This window comes from Alexandromys fortis, unplaced genomic scaffold, assembly GCF_014885135.2.
Source record: "Alexandromys fortis isolate MF-2015 unplaced genomic scaffold, M_Fortis_MF-2015_v1.1 scaffold_251, whole genome shotgun sequence".
In the NCBI taxonomy this organism is placed as follows: Eukaryota; Metazoa; Chordata; class Mammalia; order Rodentia; family Cricetidae; genus Alexandromys; species Alexandromys fortis.
Window position 1 is genome coordinate 143,938 of NW_026068176.1, and position 21,034 is coordinate 164,971.

The 21,034-nt window shown below is 38.9% G+C and overlaps 1 protein-coding gene across 4 annotated transcripts in view; it reads left to right on the plus strand.

The window, feature by feature from the left end:
* LOC126492514 (charged multivesicular body protein 1b-2) overlaps positions 1–20,789 on the plus strand; it is a 65,599-nt gene extending 44,810 nt beyond the window's left edge. For 2 of the 4 annotated variants that reach the window (XM_050128970.1, XM_050128969.1), the window contains exons 5-6: positions 12,017–12,060; positions 13,760–20,789. In XM_050128970.1, coding sequence (XP_049984927.1) covers positions 12,017–12,060; positions 13,760–14,108 — 393 coding nt within the window. In that variant the 3' untranslated portion in view covers positions 14,109–20,789. Of the gene's footprint in view, positions 1–12,016; positions 12,061–13,261; positions 13,335–13,759 lie in introns of all 4 variants that reach the window. The other 2 variants (XM_050128971.1, XM_050128968.1) reach the window with 2 other exon arrangements.
* Positions 20,790–21,034: the final 245 nt, after the last annotated feature.

A 21,034-nucleotide genomic window follows, 5' to 3' on the forward strand; every position in this document is an offset into this window, starting at 1 on the left:
ACATCTTTCTTTAGGTTGGGAAAGTTTTCTTCTATAATTTTATTAAATATATTTTCTGGGCCGTTGAGTTGCACCTCTTCTCCTTCTTCTACTCCAATTATTCTTAGGTTTGGTCTTTTTATTGTGTCCCATATTTCCTGAATGTTTTGTGATGAGAATTTGTTGGTTTTGCTGTTTTCTTTGATCAGTGTGTTTATTTTCTCTATGGTATCTTCAGTATCTGATATTCTTTCTTCTATCTCTTGTATTCTGTTGGTAGTACTTGTCTCTGTAGTTCCTGTTCGTTTACCCAGATTTTCCATCTCCAATCTTCCCTCGGTTTGTGTTTTCTTCATTACTTCCATTTCATTCTTCAAGTCTTGAACTGCTTCCCGTACCTGTCTGATTGCTTTTTCATGTTTCTCTTGATTTTCTTGGGTATCTTTAAGCGATTTATTCATTTCCTCTACCTTTTTGTTTGTAATCTCTAATTGTTTATGGCAGTTTTTCACCTCCTGCTTAAGGTCTTCTATTATTTTCATATAATTCACTTTTGAGTCGATTTCTTCTAATTCTTCTGGAGTAGGGTGTACAATTCTTCTTATTTCGGGATCCCTGGATTCTGGTGATGTCATGTTGCCTTTCATGTTGTTGGAGGAAGTCTTGCATTGGCACCTTCCCATCTCCTCCTTCAAATGGAGCCAGGAGAGTCCTGGTGTCTTGGTCCAGTCTTTGCTGTGACTGAGTCTCTGGGTGTATCTCTTCAGTGTAGAAGCAGCGCCCATCCCGTCGAGCTGGAACTCCTCAGCACCCAAACATGGAAGACTGGTAGTCCAATGACCCGTGGACAAAAAGGAGGAACTTGGGGGGCAGGGCAGGGACGAGTAGAACACAGGACACCCTGCTTCACGAGATGAAGGTGCGCGTGCTCCCTTTCATGGGTCCTTGAGGCCTGACATGAAGGCAGGCACTCACTGCTCTGGGTTGGAATCCTTAGTGTAGGAGCAGAAAACTGTTCCTGAGCAAAGGACCTTGCAGAGAATGCAGGCTTGGGGGGGTGTCGTGTATAAGAAAGAAAGCCCTGCAGAAGGAGCTGGGGGAGGGGGGTTTGTGCTCTCTTCCAGGACTATCGCCCCTGGATAGCACACACTCACCTGTCCAGATGGAACTCCTCAGCACCTAAACAGGGCTGCCTGGTAGCCCAATGATCCAGGGATAGAAGGAAGGACGGGGCAGGCAGTGCAGGATCCAGGAGAGCACAGGGGCCCCTGGAGCCCAGGCTGAGGGTGCCCGGGCTCTCTTACTGGGGACCTTGAGGCTCACCGCTCTGGGTGGGTAGCCTTAGTGTGAGAGCTTAAAAATCCTATGTACCTCTTCATATTCTTACTTTATACTGTAGGTTTAGTGTTTTGATTATTATGTGGAGAGAGGACTTTTTTTATTTTGAACCAGTCTATTTGGTGTTCTGTAAGCTTCTTGTATCTTCATTGGCATATCTTTCATTAGGTTGGGAACAATTTTTCTATCATTTTGTTAAATATATTTTCTGTGCTTTTGAGATGAACTTCTTTTCCTTCTTCTATACCTATTATTCTTAGGTTTGGACTTTTCATGGTGTCCCATATTTCCTGGATATTTTGTGTTAAGCTTTTATTAGATTTAATGTTTTCTTTGACTGATGAGCCTATTTGATCTATTGTATCTTCAACGCTTGAGATTCTCTCTTCCATCTCTTGTATTCTGCTGCTTATGTGGTTTCTGATCATTTTCTCATAATTTCTGCTTCTATAATTCCCTCAGTTTGTGTTTTCTATATTGTCTCTATTTCAGTTTTCAAGTCTTGAATAGTTTCTTTCATATGTTTAATTTCTTTTTCTTGGTTTTCTTTAATTGATTTGCTCATGTCTTCAAATTTTTTGTTTGTCTTTTCCTCCATTTCTTTGAGGGAATTTCTCATTTCCTCTTTAAGCATTTCAAACATTCTCCTGAAGTTATTTTTTTAGGTCATTTTCTTCTGCTTCATCTGTATTTGGTTGTTCAAGTCTTGCTGTTGGAGGGTCTTTAGATTTTAGTGGTGTCATGTTGCTCTTTGTGGTGTTGCATGCGTTCTTACCTTTTCTACTCATTTTTTCCTCTAGTAGGTGTGGTTGGAGCTGTCAGTGATTCTGTTGATTAATGTTCTAAGTGCCAATAAATCCAAAGCTCAGATGGTTGTTCTTTGTTGTACAGTCAGTGCCATAGTTATAATTACCATCGTGGTCACTCCTTGTTCTTGGAGGTTGCTCAGCACTCCTGGGCTTTCCTCAACTCCCTTGGAGTTTGCTGTCTCAGGCCTGCTCTAGCCTAGGTTGCTGGCTCAGACCTGTTTTTGTAAATGTCCCTGGTCTGGATCCATTCTTGCCGAGGTCCCTGGCTTAGGTTTGGTCCTGTAAAGGACTCTGGCTCTGATCTATACCTCACCCCGAGTTCTCGAGATCAGGTGTACCCACACCTGCATAGGACCTGGCTCAGGATTTCTCCCTCAGAGGTCCTAGACTCACACTAGGACCCACAGAGGTTTCTGGTTCCTGCCTATTCCCAGACCAATGCCCAGACCCACAGAAGTCTTGACTTAGGCCTACAACCTCTGAGGTCCCAGACTCATGCCTGGACCTGCAGAGATCTCTAGTTCCTGCCTACTCCCTTGGAGATCCCAGATTCACGCCCAGACCCGCAGGGGTCCTGGCTCAGACCTAGTTCCTTGGATGTCCTAAACTCACATCCAGACCCACAGTCCTGGCTTAGGTCTACTCCCTTGAAGGTCCCAGATTTACATCCAGACCCACAGTGGTCTCTCACTCTGGCTTACTTGCTCAACGGTTGCTCTCCAGTACCTGCTCCTGTGGAGTTCGCTGTCTCAGATCTGCTCTGGCCCAGGTTGGTGGCTCAGTCCTGCGTTGGCAAATGTCCCTGGACTGGATCTGCTCTCCCTCCCATGGATCTCAGTGTCTCATGCCCACTCCGTCCTAGGTCCTATGTAGCTGGTTCAGTCTTGCTTTCTGTGGAGCTCACCACCTCAGGCCTTCTCTGGCTTAGGTTGCTGTCCCAGTCCTGTTTCTACAAATGACCCTGGTCTGAATCTGCTCCTGCTCTCGTGGAGTTCACTGTCTAAGGCCTGTTTTGGCCCAGGTCACTGGTTCAGTCCCATTCCTGTGTTTGGACTTTCTTTAGTGCTTCTATTTCTACTTTCATGTATTGAACTCTATCATTTCAGTTGACTTTTTGTTTGTGTTTTCACAGACTTCATTAAAGGCTTCATTTATATCTTCTTTAAGGACCTTGAGCATATTCATAATAGCTATTTTGAAGTCCTTGTCTTCTGTTTCCATTTCTCAGGGCCTGCTGTAGTTATGTGCTAAGTATTATGCTTTTATGTAAGGGCCTATGCATCTGCAATTGGAATGATCGGGATTCTGGGTTTGATATTTGGTCCCAGTTGGGTGGGTGTTTCATTCCTTCGTTTCTCTTTCTGTCTCTGGATCTTAGGGAAGTGTGCTGGCTCTGTGTTTCCTAGAGGGGAGTGCTTCTGCATGTTGGTGGCTTGTAGAGAGGAATGGATGTGGACCAGGAGAAAAGGCTGAGAGAGGCTTCAAAAAAGAGCTAAGGGGATCCTACTCACACCTAGTGATGTGCTTCACAGGGACTTGGAGGTGTGGTGGGAAGGGGGTTACAGTAAGGCTTAGAATTATCTAGAGAGGTAGGGATGAAAGGCGAAGGAGTGCCTTGGGTCTGAACCAGGTGTTGCAGTCTACAGTGAATTAAGCTGAGGTAGGAGAGGTATATGGAATCAAGCTGTTTGTTACAGGACTGAGGGTGAGAATGGAGAGAGCATAATGGAAGACAGGAAGGGTAGTGTGGTTTACCTACCTGAGTTCCTGCTAGGTGTGGCCACTGGGGATTCTGTATAGAAAGTGTTTTTAGGATTGGGACCTGACAGGAAAGAAAGGGGATAGACTACAAGTGGGGTTGAGAGAGTCATCAGGAAGAAAGATGGGTCTGCTGCAAGTTTAGGTGGAGTCTCCAGGGAAGGAAGACAGGGAGTACAAGACCTTGTGAGAAGTCTGTTACAGGGCTGGTGATGTGCCTGGGGAAATTGCAATGTTGGGCAGGAAGGAAAGTGAAGATGGCCTGCCTGTATTTGTTTTCTTTATGATAGTCATTCTCATGCAGTCAGTGCTAGGGTGTTTTAAGTTTATATTAATTACCTGTTTGAAACACTGCTGGCAAAAATTTCCTCCCATCTTCAGGTTATCTTTACCATTTCCTCCTTCAGAAATGTCATGTCTATTCCTATTACTGGGAGTTCTTTATATTTTCCTTTTCAGTTTCAAGATTCACATTAAGGTGGTTAATTCATTCTGATTTTACTTTTATGTAGGATGAGAAATAGTAGGAGTCTAGTTTTATTCTTTTAAATGTGGATATGCAGTTTTCCCAGATTTCTCAGCAGAATTTATTGAAATATCTCTTTTAATTTACGGTTTTAGACCTAGACAATCAGATGACTTAAGTGGTGACATAAGTGCTGATTTTTTTTTCATTTCCTTTATTCTTTTGTCTCCTCTTCTCCAACTTTTCATTCTTCTTCAGCCTCCTTTCAGGAGCTTCTCCTCCCACCCCACCTCCATTCCCTGAAGGGAGGATTTTGGTGTATTCCCTTCCATCCCTTTCTCCTCAGACTTACCCTTAGTCCTGTCGCCTCCCACCCCACCTCCATTCCCTTGGGGCTCCACCACTTGCTGCAGGACCCAGGATCCCCTTAGCTTTTTCCCACTGTTCCTTCCAGCCTTACCTTCTATCCCATCTCCATTTCTTTATGTCACCTGCCAAGCCACAGGCACACTTTCTACTCAGGCACAGAGGGCTGGAACATAGGCAATTTGTATTATCCTCTTCTGATTTCTCTAGAATTATTGTTCATCCTAAAGCAGCCTACAGAGACCCTCCCCACCTAGCTTCACTCCCTGAGAACACTTCTTCATGAGGCCCCTGATTCCCCTAGCTCTTTCCAGCTACTCTTCTCAGCCTTTTCTCCTAGCCTGCCTTCATTCCTTTGAGTTACCGTCCAACCCATTAAACTTCTTTTCTATCAGGAACCCCAAATCCACCGCACATGGCTAGGACCTAGAATAGGCAATAGCAACCAAATAACAGAACATCCACACAACAAAGAGGAGACCAGTTATCTACTCCAAGATACACTTCAGATATCATAACTCTAGATGCCTAGATCCTAGTGCATGTCACAGATATGAACAGTAGGACATTTCTCCACCAGAAGCCAGCAACCCTATTGCAATATGCCCTGAGAAAAGCTATTTAGTTGAAGCACAGGCAAGGACTTCAAAATCACAACAATGAATATGTTCAAGGATCTTAGAGTTTGAATAAATGCCTTTATGAAAATACAAATAGTTGAATGAAAAAAAATTTTAAGACATGAAAGTACAATTTAACAAAGAAATAGAAACACTAAAGAAACCAAAACTCAAATAAATAAAACCCAGAGTGGAAATTTAAAAATGTAGACTGTAAAACAAAAATCTCAGCAGAAAGCCTCCTCAACATATATATTACAAGACATATCAGAGAGAATTTCAGTTGTTGAAGACTGTAAACAGGCACAAAAAACTACTAAACAAAGCTACTCCATGAAAAGAAAAGCAGTTTATTTGGGCAGACTGCCAGGCTGTATCAAGTAGCACAGTACAGCACCCAGCCACAAAAGCTTATTGAGTTTTATATGGGTAGATAACAGGGGAAACAGTTTGGGGGCCAGAACAGCCAGTTGGTGAATATAGGAACAGTTTTAGAAAGATGAGGCCCTAACAATTGCAGTTAGGAAAGATCAGACAACTTCTAAAGGCTTCTGAGATATATTTAAGGTTTCTGTTTCCTAGCAAAATCTAGGTGACATGGTGGTCCAGCCTTCATCTTAAAACATTATCCCCAGGACTGCTGTATGGGGCCAGTTTTGTGACCTAACAAAGATAAAAAGTAGAAGAAATGGATAGTTGAGTTAAAGTGGTAAATCATTTCTGCTGGTCTGTGTGCTGTGCTGTTTTGTTAATATGGATGTTTGATACACTTTGAAATCAGTTGCTTTTTCTAGTCAGGGTCTTGTGTACATCTAAATCCCCCATTTAGTATATATTGAATAGATTAATGTAGCCTTTGTTGCATTGGTATATATTCCTTTTATTCCTAGTATCCGTAGAAGTTTTCTCATGAAGTGATGTTGAACTTTGTCAAGGCATTTTCTGCATCTGTTTAGGTTATCATGTAATTTCTAGTCCTTAATTTGTATGCTATGTTATATTTGTTTATTTGTTGTATATGTTGAGCTATTCTTGGTATCTCTGGAATGAAACTCACTTAATTAGGTATACAGTCTTTTTAATATATCACTTAATTCCAGGAGCCATTGGTGGCCAGCCATATTTAGCTTTCTGAGTATGTGTCCTTAATAGGTTCTTACTCACCCAAGAGATTCCTTGAGACTTTTCATCCTGGGGTAGCTAATGTGTAGGCCATAAGTTGTCCCCCAAGTCCACAGAAAGTGGGAGAAACAAACAGCACAGAAATCTATACTGGATGGGAATTGCTCAGGGAACCTGGTAATTTACTTGAATGTCTCGGTGTTTCATATCCCACTCAGAGACTAACTATCCTGTGAAAGATGAAAGAGGAAATACAGGAATTAACTGGACTTGCCCTCAGAGCTCTGGCTCCTGTTTGTCAGCAAATAACATAGTGGGGAAGCAGTTGCCAAGTCCCTTCACCATGGACTCAAGCCTATCGGTGTCTACTGTGACCTTAACTTGAAGGAATTTACACCAGTAAAGGTGGCTCTGAAGCCACCATAGGCCATACCTTCTACTGCCTAAATGTGATGCACAGAGTGTTTGTAGGATTCGTGAATTGTGGTTGTTCTTTGTTTTCAGGTCTCCCTAGAATAGTTCAGTCTCAAACAATAACCCTTTATATAATTTTTGGAGAGGCCTCCTTACTGTTTTTCACAGTACCTGTGCTAATTTATATTCTCACTAACAGTTGTTCAAGGCGTCCATTTCTTCAACCACAACAACATTTGAATTCTTTTTTTGATATGAGCCATTCTTATTGGGTTGTGATGATACCTCATTCTGCTTTTGGTTTGGTTTTACCCTGGCTGGTGACATTGAGCATTTTTCAAATGTCTATTGGAGATTTGTATGTCTTCTATTGAGGTATGCCTATTTAGATCTATTGCCCATTTTATTTGGTCTATTTAGGATTATTTGTTGTGAGGTTTTTTTGTAGCTCCTGGTATATTCTAGTATGGATAAGCATCTAACAAATGTTTTCTCCTAGTCTCCTGTTTCTTCTCTCTGCCAGTTGTTTCCTGTATAGATATTTTCAGTATGATGGAAAGTATTTCTCCTGTGTTTTCAAATACTCTCACAGCTTCATGTCTTATATTTATATTTTTCCCATTTTGAGTTGACTTTCATATAGCATGAAAGAAGGTCAAGTTTCTGTATTTTAAATGCAGCTTTCTTAGCATCATGTTTTGAAGTGACTGACTGATATTTTTCCAGTGTATAATTCCAGTGCCTTTGTCAAAAAATATTTTTAATGTAGTAGTTGCTTATAAGACGAGGTTCTGCTTATTGGAGTTTCTGTCCTGCCCAGTTGCTACAGCCAATAAATCCCAAAGAAAATACACAGAAGTCTACATTAATCATAAGCTGATTGGCCCATTAGCTCAGGCTTTGTATTAGCTCTTGTCACTTATATTAACCTATTATTCTTATCTATGTTAGCCACATGGCTCGGTACCTTTCTCATCAGGGCAGGTTACATCTTGCTTCTTCAGTGGATGGGCCAGGACTGCTCAAAGAGCTTCCTTCTTCCCAGAATACTCCTGTTCTCATTGCCCCACCTCTATTTCCTGTCTGGTTTTCCCGCCTATACTTCCTGCCTGTCTACCGATCAATCAGCATTTATTTAAAATATAATTGACAGAATATAGAATTGTCCTGCACCAATTGCTTAAGTTTATTTCTATATGCCTATTCAGTTCCATTGGTCTTGGTGTCTTTCTTTTTGGCCAATACCTTAATGCTACTTTAGTTACTAGATTTCAGATGTATGTCTTGGAAGATACTATTATCCTTCCAGCTTTGATCTTTTATGTCTCACTTCTTTGACTATATGCCTTGGTTTGCATATTCATATAGATTTCAGGATTCTTTGCCTGGTTCTATGAATGTAGCTATTACAATTTTGATGAGGATTGCTATACAATGCCTATGCCTCCTCCTCTATGTAAAATCTTTCTCCATCTTTTTTAGCTATTTTAAATATAATATTTATAGCATTACAAATAAATCATCCAGCAATGTTTTTTTTAAGTTTCCCTGGACCTAGGGAGATAGCTCTGTAGGTAAAAGCACCTGTTATACAAGCATGAGGACTAAAGTTCAAGTCTCCTGAACCAGTGTAAATAGTTAGATATGGCGAAAGCATTGTGTAACCCCAGTGTTGCAGTAGACAGAGTCAGGAAAGATGCCTGGGGATTACTGACCTCCAGTCTAAGTCCAGGTTTGATGAGCAGCCCTGTGTCCAGTGAAGAAGGTGGAGAGACATACCACAGGGCACCTGATGGCCTCCTCTGCCCTCTCACTTGTATGCAACTACACATGTCCCCCCATGTGTCCTCACAAAGCATAGTTACACATTTACATAGGCAACACAAATGTTTTTCTTCTTTTATATCCTCCCTACCCTCTCCTAGACCTAATGTGTTTCTCATCAACAGCTTATTAGTGTATACAATAATATGAGCAGGTGTTAACTTCTTGGACAGAGTGTTACACCTAGCCTGTTAGGTGTCTTGAGGAAGGAGAGAGACAACACCTATGGGATCCAAAGATTTTATTGAATCACCACATAAGTGGGTCACTGATCAATCAGGGCTGCAGGATAAGGACTCAGGAGCTTTGTTTCTCCTGACAGCCCCAAGCTTGGGCAAAAATAGGGTTTATAAGCACAAAAATCACAAACATTTGGTGCCAGGCTATGGTTACAATTTCCACCAATCTGGAATTAGAGACAAGGGGCTTCCTTGAGTCCCATCATTGTCAACCAATATACCATGCAAGTCTTTAAATTAAACCAATCAGATTCATTTGTTCCTTTTGTGTTAGGAACAGCCTTAAAGAATTAAATATGCATAATTATGATTTCTGTGGTTTAGGGAAGAGGTGGATCAGCATTGGAAAGTTCTTAGCTCCCCTAGGGCTTGGGAACCTGAACTTCACCCTGCAGGTAAAATGTAATTTGAAGTAAAATGGCAGTACTCAGATCAAGGTCCTTTGCCTGCTCCCTTCAATAGCTGGGTAAATGGAAATATACATACCCTATAATCCAGGAGTTCTGCCTTCAAGTTCATGCACCAAGAATTTCCTGGCATGTGAACAAAGATATGCACACACACACACACACACACACACATGAATATTTAACCATTGCCTGTGATAGAAATTAATAAAAAAGTAAATGTCCAGAAATTGAGTATATTTGCTAAATTTAATGTATTTAGATTTTGCAGGTGTCTAGCAAAGAGTTATATTGAATGAACTAAATATATAGATAGCAAAAATTTAAATCTTACAAGATTAAGGAAGGTAAGCTGTAGAATAATACAATATAATATTTAAATTTCAGGATACAGTAATACTTTACATATGGAGTTTTTAAAAGACAGAGCTTGTTTTTTAATTATTTTTTGAAACTTTTCTATATTTGGAAACATTTCTGAAGTAGTTGAAAGAACAAGAGAAAGGAAAGTCCCAACAGGAATATTTATCTTTTGCTTTAAACTGTGACCACATTTTAGAATTTTTTTCTTGCATGTTCAAAATATTTTTAATAACTATGTTAAAATGAGAAGAGGTTTCTGATTAAGCATACTGTATTTCTTGAGAACTCCTCAACCGCAGTAAATGTTTTACAATAGGACTGCTTTGATGGTGTGTACTCGTAAGGCCAGTGCTTGGAAGCTGGAAACCAGTGAGCTTCAAGTTTCAGGAATTACAGACCACGCTAAGTTACATAGTGAAATCCCCATCACACGAAAGCAACAGCAGCAACAACAAAATAACCAGAAATCCGTATGTGATTAGCTCCACTATCTCTATTAGACATCAAAACCCAATGATGCTCAGTTTCCCTGTTTGTGGTTCTGTTGTCTATATGTAGCATATGTAGATCTCATATTATTTAAATCACCTCTTGATTACATGTAATGTCTAGCACAATGTAAGTTCTAAGTAAACAGCTTTCTGGGTTGTAGGAATGATAACAAGGTGAAAAGTCAGTTTCTACTCAGAATGCTTTTGTTCTACAATTAATTAATTGAACCCTCATAGGGTTCTGTGCCACAGGTACAGACTTTAGGTATATTTTGTCTACTGGTATTTCTTTCTGAAAGGTCTTTTTTTTTGAGAATAGGAAAAAAAAAGTTTCCACCTCCTCCCAGCCTCCCATTTCCCTTCCCCTCCCCCCACTCTTCTCCCCCTCCACCCACTCCTCTCCCCCTCCCTTTCCAATCCAAAGAGCAGTCAAGGTTCCCTGCCCTGTGGAAAGTCCAAGGTCCTCCCCCCTCCGTCCATGTCTAGGAAGGTGAACATCCAAACTGGCTAGGCTCCCACCAAGCCAGAACATGAAGTAGGATCAAAACCCCATGCCATTGACCTTGGCTTCTCATCAGTCCTAATTGTTCGCCATGATCAGAGAGTCCGGTTTTATCCCATGCTTTTTCAGTCACAGTCCAGCTGGCCTTGATGAGCTCCCAATAGATCAGCCCCACTGTCTCAGTGGGTGGGTGCACCCCCCGTGGTCCTGACATCCTTGCTCGTGTTCTCCCTCCATCTGCTCCTCATTGGGACCTTGGGAGCTCAGTCCAGTGCTCCAGTGTGGGTCTCTGTCTCTATCTCCATCCATCACCAGATGAAGGTTCTATGGTGATATGAAAGATATTCGGCAGTATTGCTATAAGATAGGGTCATTTCAGGTTCCCTATCCTCAGCTTCCCAAGGGACTAACTGGGGACATCGCCTTGGGCTCCTGGAAGCCACTCTAGGTTCCAGTCTCTTGCCAACACTAAGGTGGCTCCCTTAACTAAGATATGTGCTTCCCTGCTCCCCTATCCAACCTTCCTTTATCCCAATCTTCCTGTTTCCCCAAGATCCCCCAATCCCCCCCTTCTCACTTCTCTCCCCGTCCCCCCTTATCCCCAACCCACCCCACCCCAAGGTCTCAATTTTCTCCCCGGCAATTTTGTCTACTTCCCTTAGCCAAGAGGATAACTATATGTTTTTTCTTGGGTTCACCTTCTTGTTTAGCTGAAAAGTCATTTTAATGTCTTATTTGTGGTTTTGCAGAATAATAAATCTAAGCTAAATTTAAATCTATTGCACATAACTAAAATGGATTATTATTGGGATTTCTAAGTTTGATCACTCCCTTAGAGTGTTATATTACTCAGATGTGAATTATATATGAATCTATCTGCCAGTATTGTTCAGACAACTTAAGTTAAAATGCTTAAAGTTCAGAATGTGGCTCTCTGAGATGGTTCAGCGCCCTCTTGTGGCAGGAAAGTATTTTTCAAAGGTTTGTTTTAAAAGTTTTGCAGAACAGTGAGTTGGGCTTTTTTTCCAAAAGATTTGTTAATTTTCCCTTTAATAATGTTGGTAGTTGTGTACCAGTGAATACGTGTGTCTGTGGAAGACAGAGGTATTATACCATGTTCCCCCACCCCCCGTGTTTGGGAATTAAAGGCAGACATGAGCCTCTGGACATGGATACTAGAAACTGAACTGCTGAGCCATCTCTGTAGCCCCTATTTTAAAAATTGTAGATCAGTTTCCAAAACCAAACTACACACACCCAAAATCCACCCAAAAGGTAATAAGACAATAATATGAATTCATTTTTTTTTTTATTTCAGAACCAAGTGGATATGCTGCTTCAGGAAATGGCAGATGAAGCTGGGTAAGGTCTAGTGCTTTTGAATAATCTTGATTTAATAGAGCATCTAAAATTTGATGAAACAACGTTAGAGTGTGGCTAAGTGTTTTTGCCTAATATATGTGAGGTCCGGGACTGGAGCATAGTACTACTAAGCACTACTATGGATTGAAAATTTTGTCTTTAAAACCTTCCTGTAGCAGTAAACAAACAAATCTTTTTTCACTGGGGTGATGTGAACTTGGGGAGCTGCATTAAATTTTTTAAACCTTAGCTGTGTAGTTGGTTGAAATCCTTGGTTCCTCAGGGACCTCTGAATCAACTGACCAGGGCCTGTATAACCTCACAGAGACTGAAACAGCAATGACACAGCCTACACAGGTCTCTAACACGTCCTCTGTGTATATACTATAGCTCTCAGCTAAGTGTCTTTATGGGACTCCTGGGTGTGTGAATGAGCTCTGATCTTTGCACCTTCTCTTAGGGCTCTTTTTCTTCTGTTGGAAGCCTATTCTTTTCTAATGAGAGACAGAAAAGGAAGGAATGCAGAGGAGAGGGGAGGTGGAAAGGGCAGGGGAACTGGGAGGAGTGGACCATGGGGAAACTACAATCAAAGTATATTGTATGAGAAAATCTATTTTCAGTAAGTGAAAAGTTATACCTAACATTTAAAGCATAAAAAACTAAATCTAAAATAAATAAAATGAAAAAAAAATATTTAAAAATTTTAATTCAAAGAAGAAGAAAGAAATTCCTGGTTCCTACTAAAAGAATTCAAGAACTGAATACTAAAATGGAAATAAAACAAAAATACTAAATCTGGGTGTTAAGGCTACATTTATCTTTGAATTTTTTGACAGTTTATTAATTTGTCTTCACAGTAAAGGAGACAAATAATATCCAGAAAATAGAGTACAGAGATGATGATTATTTTGCTCTTTTGTTTAGTGTATTAGATTATGTCTCAGTCTTTAGTCAGCTTTTCTATTCCAATATTATACCACCTCTATGGATCACTATTTGAACTCGAGAAAAATACTTTAAAATCATCATTAAAGTATCCAAAGTTGTTCTGAAGACATTCAAGTTCTATTTACATGTAAACACAATTTTTATTTAAAGTGATATAAGGATATAGTAGCCAAATTTGCAGTACCTATTTGATTATTATAAAATGTCTATATTAACATTCATTTGATATGATTATTTGTAAATTCATCTTTAGCCTTGATCTCAATATGGAGCTCCCACAGGGGCAGACAGGCTCTGTTGGTGCAAGTGTTGCTTCTACGGAGCAGGTAGAGGTTGAATTTTTGTATTAATATGCTTATTCATATTTAAATTAAAAATTTGGGAAATTTATGATTTATAAGATATGTATATATTTGTATACAAGGAAATATATATTCACTTTTTATAAAGAGTATTTTTCTACTATGACACATCATTAAAATGAACAAAACCTGAGCAGCCAGTAGCTGTGTAATAGTGGGTGTTTTCAGTTTGCATGCACATTTCATTTTTTAGACTGTTTTGATAACCTTTATAGTTGCTGTTCTAAGTTCTTAAGTTTCTTTTTAGCTGTTTAAGAAAACTAAATGCCTAATGTTTATATAAATTTTATAAACAAGATTTTTAAATTTAAAATGTTAAGGGGATTACACGTTTTAATGGTTCATATTTGTTACAGCCTTCGATGATTTGTAAATTTGGCTTTCTCTAGGATGAACTGTCACAGAGGCTTGCTCGTCTTCGTGATCAAGTGTAACTTAAATAACTGGTGCTTCTGTTTTCTCCACGTGTGTCTGAAACAGCCTCTGTGTTTGTATATAAAGTTGCACTCTAGTGAGAAAAACATTATACATGCCAGAATGTTTGAACATTATTTATATATGATGCTTTATTTTGTCTTGTGTAGTTTGCAGTTCATTAAGAAATTCCAGGGAATTTCCACATTGGCAGATTTTATAATTCGGAATATAATGTGTAAAGGTGTAAGGGACATATTTTTGAAGATGTCTTTGACAAAGCTAGCATTAATTTTCTTTATATTATACGTCTTCCTCAAATAGTAGAGAAAACATCTAGCACCTACTAACTAATTTTGTCAGATTAAAGGCTTTGTTTTTAGGGAATTTTCAGTCATTGTGATGAAATGTTATTTTGTAAAAATAAAAATAAGGAAAGCATGTTTATTTAATATGTTTACATAGCCCCAAGTGTCACAAAATAGGCTGTATCATTTTCTATAGGACTTTTAAAAATTATTTTTATTTTGTATGTGATTGTTTTGCCTGCATGTATAACTGTAATACTTGTGTACCTGGTGCCCACAGAGGCCAGAAGAGGACATTGAATCCCCTGGAACTGGAGTTACAGACAGTTGTGAGCCAACATGTGGAAGCTGGGAACTGAACCCAGCCCTTCCAGAATAGCCAGTGCTCTTAACTCTTGGGCCATATACCCAGCCCATTTTGTTTAGTTTTGTTGTAGGGTTGTTTTTAAAGTCAGCGTGGGAATATGTAATGCAGAGTAGTCTCAGACTCAGTGATCCTTCAGTCGTGGTCTCTTGGTGTATGCTATCACACCCAGCTCATTTGCTATGATTCATGGGTTTTTCACTATGTGCATTAGTTATTTTTCTATTGCTTTGATAAAATACCATCCCCCAAAAATGACTTACAGAAGCAAGGAGTTATTTTACTTTATGATTCCAGAGGGATGCAGGTTCATCGTAGTGGGGAGGCATGGCAGCAGGAACAGGACGCTGAGCTGTCACATCTTCACTGGTAAATAAATACAAAGAAGAGCAAACAGAATGGAAATGGGACAGGGCTATAAGCTCTCAAAACCTACCTCAGCGCCATATTTTGTTCAGCAAATTCTCAAATTAGCATAACTTCCCCAAACCTCACCACTAACTGAGAAACAACTATTCAGATGCATGGACCTGTGGACAAGATTTCTCATTCACACCACCACAATCCTCTCCCTGGCTCCCATAGGCCTGTGGCCATATCATAATGTTAAATATGTTTATTTCAACTTTAAAGGTGACCATAGTCTTTCTCAGTATGAACACCATTTCAAATTTCAAAGTCCAACATCTCTTGTGAGACTCAAGGCAATCCCTTAACTGTAGCCACCTATAAATCTAAAAGCAATTAGCAGACTTCTAACATTCAGTGGCACAAAATAAAGATCATTTTAAAGGGGAGGAATGAGAGCATAGTGAGGAAGTACTGGACTGCAGAAAGACTGAAACTTAGCAGGGCAAACAAGCAAAACCTGTAGCTCCATGTCTGATGTCTAGAGCTATAGGAAGTTAAGGCTTACCAGGCTAAAAGGAGCCAACCTGGAGTCTGTCTGGTGCTGTCAGAGGTCCTGATCATGCCTGGCCAATGAGGGGCGGCCCTACATTGTCAATGGATCATAATGCCTGGGTGCTAGGAGGGTATATAAGGTTCTCCCCATTGCTAAATAAACAAGTCTGCTGTGTCCCTTTCACCAGACTCCTTGAGTCTGTGTTGTTGACATTGAGCCGTCTCGCCCTCTCCCCTGAGGAAGACATTAGGGCTCAGCTACATGGGACTTTACTTTCAAAGACTCAGATGGCTTAACCTCCGAGCTGTGCTGCGTACAACAACAGCGTGCTCTCTAGTTCCAATTTCTGTATTAGTTACTTTTCCCGTTCTGTGATTAAGCACCATGGCCAGCAGCAATTTATAGAGTTTATTTTGGCTTACCATTCCAGAGAGATAAGAAAGAGTCCATCAAGGCAGGAGGAGGCTTAGAAGCAAGAGCAGGAAGCTGAGAGATCACATCTTACATGACAAACATGAAGCACACCCAGCAAAATGAAAGTGGGACTAGGCTATACACTCCCAATGCCTGTCCCTGGTGATGTAATTCCTCCAGCGAAGTTGTACAGTGACCTGTACCATAACCTTTCCAAACAGCACCACCAACTGGTGATCATAGTTTCAAATAAGGAGAAACACTGTTAATGTTTACTTTGTTTTTGTCAGCTGTTAAGTTTAAATTATTACAGTTTTATCCACCAGTAGTTTAAGTCATCATCCACCAATGATGACTATTGGTTAAACTTTTTTTTTTGGTTTTTTTTTTTTTGGTTTTTTTTTTTTTTTTTTTTTTTTTTTTTTTTNTTTTTTTGAGACAAGGTTTTTCCATAGCTTTTGGAGCCTGTTGTGGAACTAGCTCTTTAGACCAGGCTAGCCTAGAACTCACAGAGATCCACCTGCCTCTGCCTCCCAAGTGCTACCACCACCTGGCTATTCATTCAAGTTTTAAGACCTTTTCATTGACAATTTGTTACATTACTAGGAAAATTCTGCAAAACGAATCTGAAGAAATGAAGGCACGTTCCTTTTTAAATTTCCTGTTTGCAACATATTATTGTTACAGTCCCCGAGAAGCTCTTTTTTTTTCTGGAAATTCCTAGGTGATTGGCTATGCCAAGGTGAAGTTGAATGTCTCCTTAGCCGCCAGCTATCAGAAACTCATGGAAGTAGACAGTGACCACGAACATTGTACTTTTTATGAGAAGTACTTGGCCACAGATGTCGCTGCTGATGCTCTGGGTGAAGAAGAATGGAGAGGTTATGTAGTCTGGATCTGTGATGAGAAGAACAAACAAGGTTTTCCAATGAAGCAAGGCATCTTGACCTTTGCCAGAGTGCACCTGCTGTTGAATAAAGGTTATTCTTGTTGTAGGGAGGACGAATTAGAGAAAAAAAAGCACAAATCTGTTCAGGGATGCATTATATGTTGTTGTGGGATATTTTGATCACACTCTTTACACTCCTGGGACTGACAATAACGTTTACCTTGAATTGGAGGGCAGATCTAGCTGCTAGTTGACCAAATTATCCATAGAGATTTTTGGAGGACAGAGGACATATGGAGAGACACAGGAATTAGTAGGGAGAGGCTTAGATTCAAAGATCCTTTTGGATTGAGGAAAGAGAGAGGGGAAGTCACTGGTCACTTCTCCATCAATTTTTGATCAGTCAGACTTTTACTCCAATATCCGACTCCCAAGTTTTATTGATGAGATAATAATGTAGATAAACACTTCGTCTGGCACTCATTCAAATGAAATTCTTTAACATATTTAAGAGTTCATTTATTTATACCCAATTATTGCTATGTTTTATTTTAAAAAGAGGTTAGTTTACATGGTATTAATGTCACAGTTTTCCATGTGATTAATGATTTGTTTCCCAGAGCCATTCTTTTAAGGCAATAACCTTTAACAACAGCAACAAAATGAGTAGAAGTAGATATGATAAGATGTTTTGTTCAATTCCGTCATGCAAACATCTTCCATCCTAGTGGAAGTTGGAAAAATAAGATAGAATTAAGGGCCACCAAAGGCAGGCTTATACATAGTACAGACTGATAAACCAAGGCCCTTAGGAGAATGCCTTTGAACACCTGCTGTACTACTTGTAATATCCTCAGGAATATTTATATTCTACCAAGCAGAAATAAACACTTTAACACTTATTTGCACTTTTTGATGTTCCAGTAACAACTGTGGAAAAGTAACAAAATTATATGTTAGCAAGTATAGCACTACTCTGGGTTCAACATATGCCTTCTCTTATTTACTGAAAGACCAATCCATGAAAAAAAGTTCTAGTATATCTTGAAAGTCAGTTAAAGAATTGAGACCCTGTGTTCCATCCCCAGCACTGCAAAATGTTGTCTCCCTCATAAATCATAAAGATATTCAAAATGATACCATAGAGATACTTTTTCTCTAAGGTCTCAACTGTTCATACGTGCCTTATCTTATGCACAAGAGCGTATGTAAGTGAAAATTATGTTTACTGGTTACCAGCTGAAGAACTTCTCTTTATAATTTTTGTTAGACTTTTTAACTTCTATAGTGCTTGATTATATGATTGTGGCCATAATATATATTTTCATTTTGTTTGTAATTGATTTGTCCTTTCTTAGGTGAATAAAACATTTCTTTAATAAGACAATAATAATCCAACAATAAAAACTGTAATATATATATCACTACAGTATTATTAGTATTTTATATCTTTATTTGGAAGCTCAGAAACAGTGATTAAATTTTATTACAAATCAAATATATATATCACATTTTTAAAAATAATCTATCACATTACATAATGCAAACTAACTATATAATAATTTCTTAAAGTAATAGCAGAAAACTTTTTCCATAAATGCTTATTTATATCTGCACATATATTTCATATTTTAGGAATATATAAAATATACAATAATTAAGCTTCATACTCAATATATAAAAAATGCCAGAAAAATTCACTATGTAAGAACAATCATCTAAAATAAGCTATGACATATGAATTTCCTAATAAAAGCAAGAACAGAAGTGAATGGTGAAATATATATATAATTAAAAGCCAATTCCTGTGGTGATTGCAGAACTTTCAGAACATATCTTTTTCTTCATAAATTTAGTGTATTTGAATACATACTAAAATATATTGTATTTTCTTAGGACCTTGTTTAAAGGATCAAAATAAAAACATGTACATATGTTCACTTCATTATATAGATTTACATAAATATAGTTACTACCAACCATGCTTAATATTTTGGATATTTAGGGTACTTCTCACTCATTTTTTTTGGCAATTCTGAACTTTGTTCCGATGTCAGTTTATTTCAGTCAAAATAAATTCAGTGTTTGTATTTCCTTTATGCTTAAAATGAAAAAATAAATAAAGACAAAGTTTGTATTGGAACACAGTAGATAACCTTAGAAGAGATTCTGATGGCCTAAAATATTTATGATATAAAAAACTTGGTTTCCACTGGTGTGAATTAAGTAGCTTCTTTTCTTTTAACTGGAATAAAAGTTTTAGATTTCTTACTACCACTTAACTTCACAGCTAACTGCTCATTCTTTTATGTTGCAACTATGTCAGATTTGCCTTTTAAAAGTATTGATATTGGGGCTGGGGAGTGAAGAGCTCATACTACTGTTACAAGTATACTGTTACTGTTACAGTACCCCAAGTTACTGGGTTCTGTCCAAGCAGCTACATCAGTAAGCTCACAGCCACCTGTAACTAGCTCTAGTGGCCTTTCTTGTTCCCCTGCACTCATATATACAGATGCATTACATACACATACACATTATTTTAAAATAAAACATACCAGGCATGGTGGCACATATCTTTAATCCCTGCACTCAGGAGACCAGGCTGTGAGTTCCAGGCCTACCTGGTCATCATAGTGAACTCCAGGCCAGGCAGAGATACATTATGAGGCCATGTCTCAAAAAATTATTTGGAAAATATTGGTAAGGCAGGTAAGATAGTTTAATAGGTATAGCCACTTGCTGCCAAGCCTGATGCCATAACTTCGGTTCCTGTGACCCACACCGTGGACGTAGAGATGCAGCTCCTAACTGTCCTCTGACCTCCACACATCCCATTGCATGCATGCATCCACTTATGTACACACAAATACACTTTTGAAAGGGAAAAATACATTGGTAAGCACTAAGGTTTTCTTTTATTCATTTTTATTAATGTAATAAAAACACACCTCCTAGACCTTTTTTCCTAAACCAATAACCTCAGAGACTCCAGTATAATTTTGCTTCTAATTTGATGACTTCAAAAATGTAGAAGTAACATATCAGACTCACTTTCATGAAAAGTAGAATAGTATTTTTTTTGCATTTGCTTCCAGTTTTAGTTCCCTGCCAATTTTATTTTCTTCTGATGTGTGTCATAAGCATTTGATGATTATCATTTGATTGAACATACATACTCAAGTGTTCAGAACATCCTGTTACCTTTTCACCCATTGGCTAAAGAGGTTAATGATAGTTCTCATTTGTTCATTTGTCTTAATGCTTAAAAGTCATCATCTTGCCTGTGAACCATTTTAGGTAGCATTATGGACTAGGTTATTTTACCTGGTTCGTTGATTTCTCAGGAGTACCATATGGAGAAGAAGGAATGGGAAATGGAAAAGGTAACTGAGAATGAGGGAGTTTGCTGTGGAGTTTAATTCTCAGGAAGGAGCATATGAATTATTTGGAGAAAGCCAAAAATATGACAGACTAACAGAAGCAATCTCAACAGCTTCCTGTGGATTAATGAGGCTAGTTGCTAATAATTTCAAGATAAACTGAAAAACGGGCCCTTTTTAAAATCCTAATGGGACCTGGAGAGATGGCTCAGCAGTAAAGAGCGCTGGCAGCTCTTTCAGAGAACGTGGGTTTGGTTTTCAGCACCCACATAAACCTTCTGTAACTCCAGTCTCTTGAGTAGCCAAGCTGCTCTTAATGTCTGTGGGCTTCTGCACGTGTGGTGCATGAACATGCTTGAACATGTACGCTCAGAATAAATGTAAATAAATGTTTTTGAACTTATATTAACTCATCCTATTTTTTGCATGACAAGGATTTCTTTTGCTTATTTGTTTCACCATCCTAATTATTATTCAGCTATTCAAAACTCAGATTTCTCTAACACTATCTGAGAGTGTGCTTGCCATGTGATATGACTGGTTTTTTTTAAGCTGAAGAAAAAGGTGGGGCAGGATATTATTATTCTTTTTCTAGATGACAGGACCAAGTCCAACTCACCTGTGGGTTTTCACTATGTCTGTTGCAGAGAATAATGACTCCCTTGCCCACATGCCTCCTAGAAATTTCCCAGTGTTACTTAGACTATGTAGTAAACTATATAGTGCATCTTAGTTATTGTGACTAGATCATGATTTTCCATCACAAGAAACAGTAACATTACTTGAGGCCAGTAATCCCAGCACTTCAGAGGCAGAGCCAGATGTATCTCTGAGTTCAAGGCTGGCCTGGACAACATAGTGAGTTCCAGGTCAAAGAGTCTACATAGCAAGACTTTGTCTCATAAATAATTAATGAAAAATCACAAAAGTAGAAGTTACACCCTAGACCAATTGCTACAAAATTTTCTGGAAGTTGGACACTGGCTAA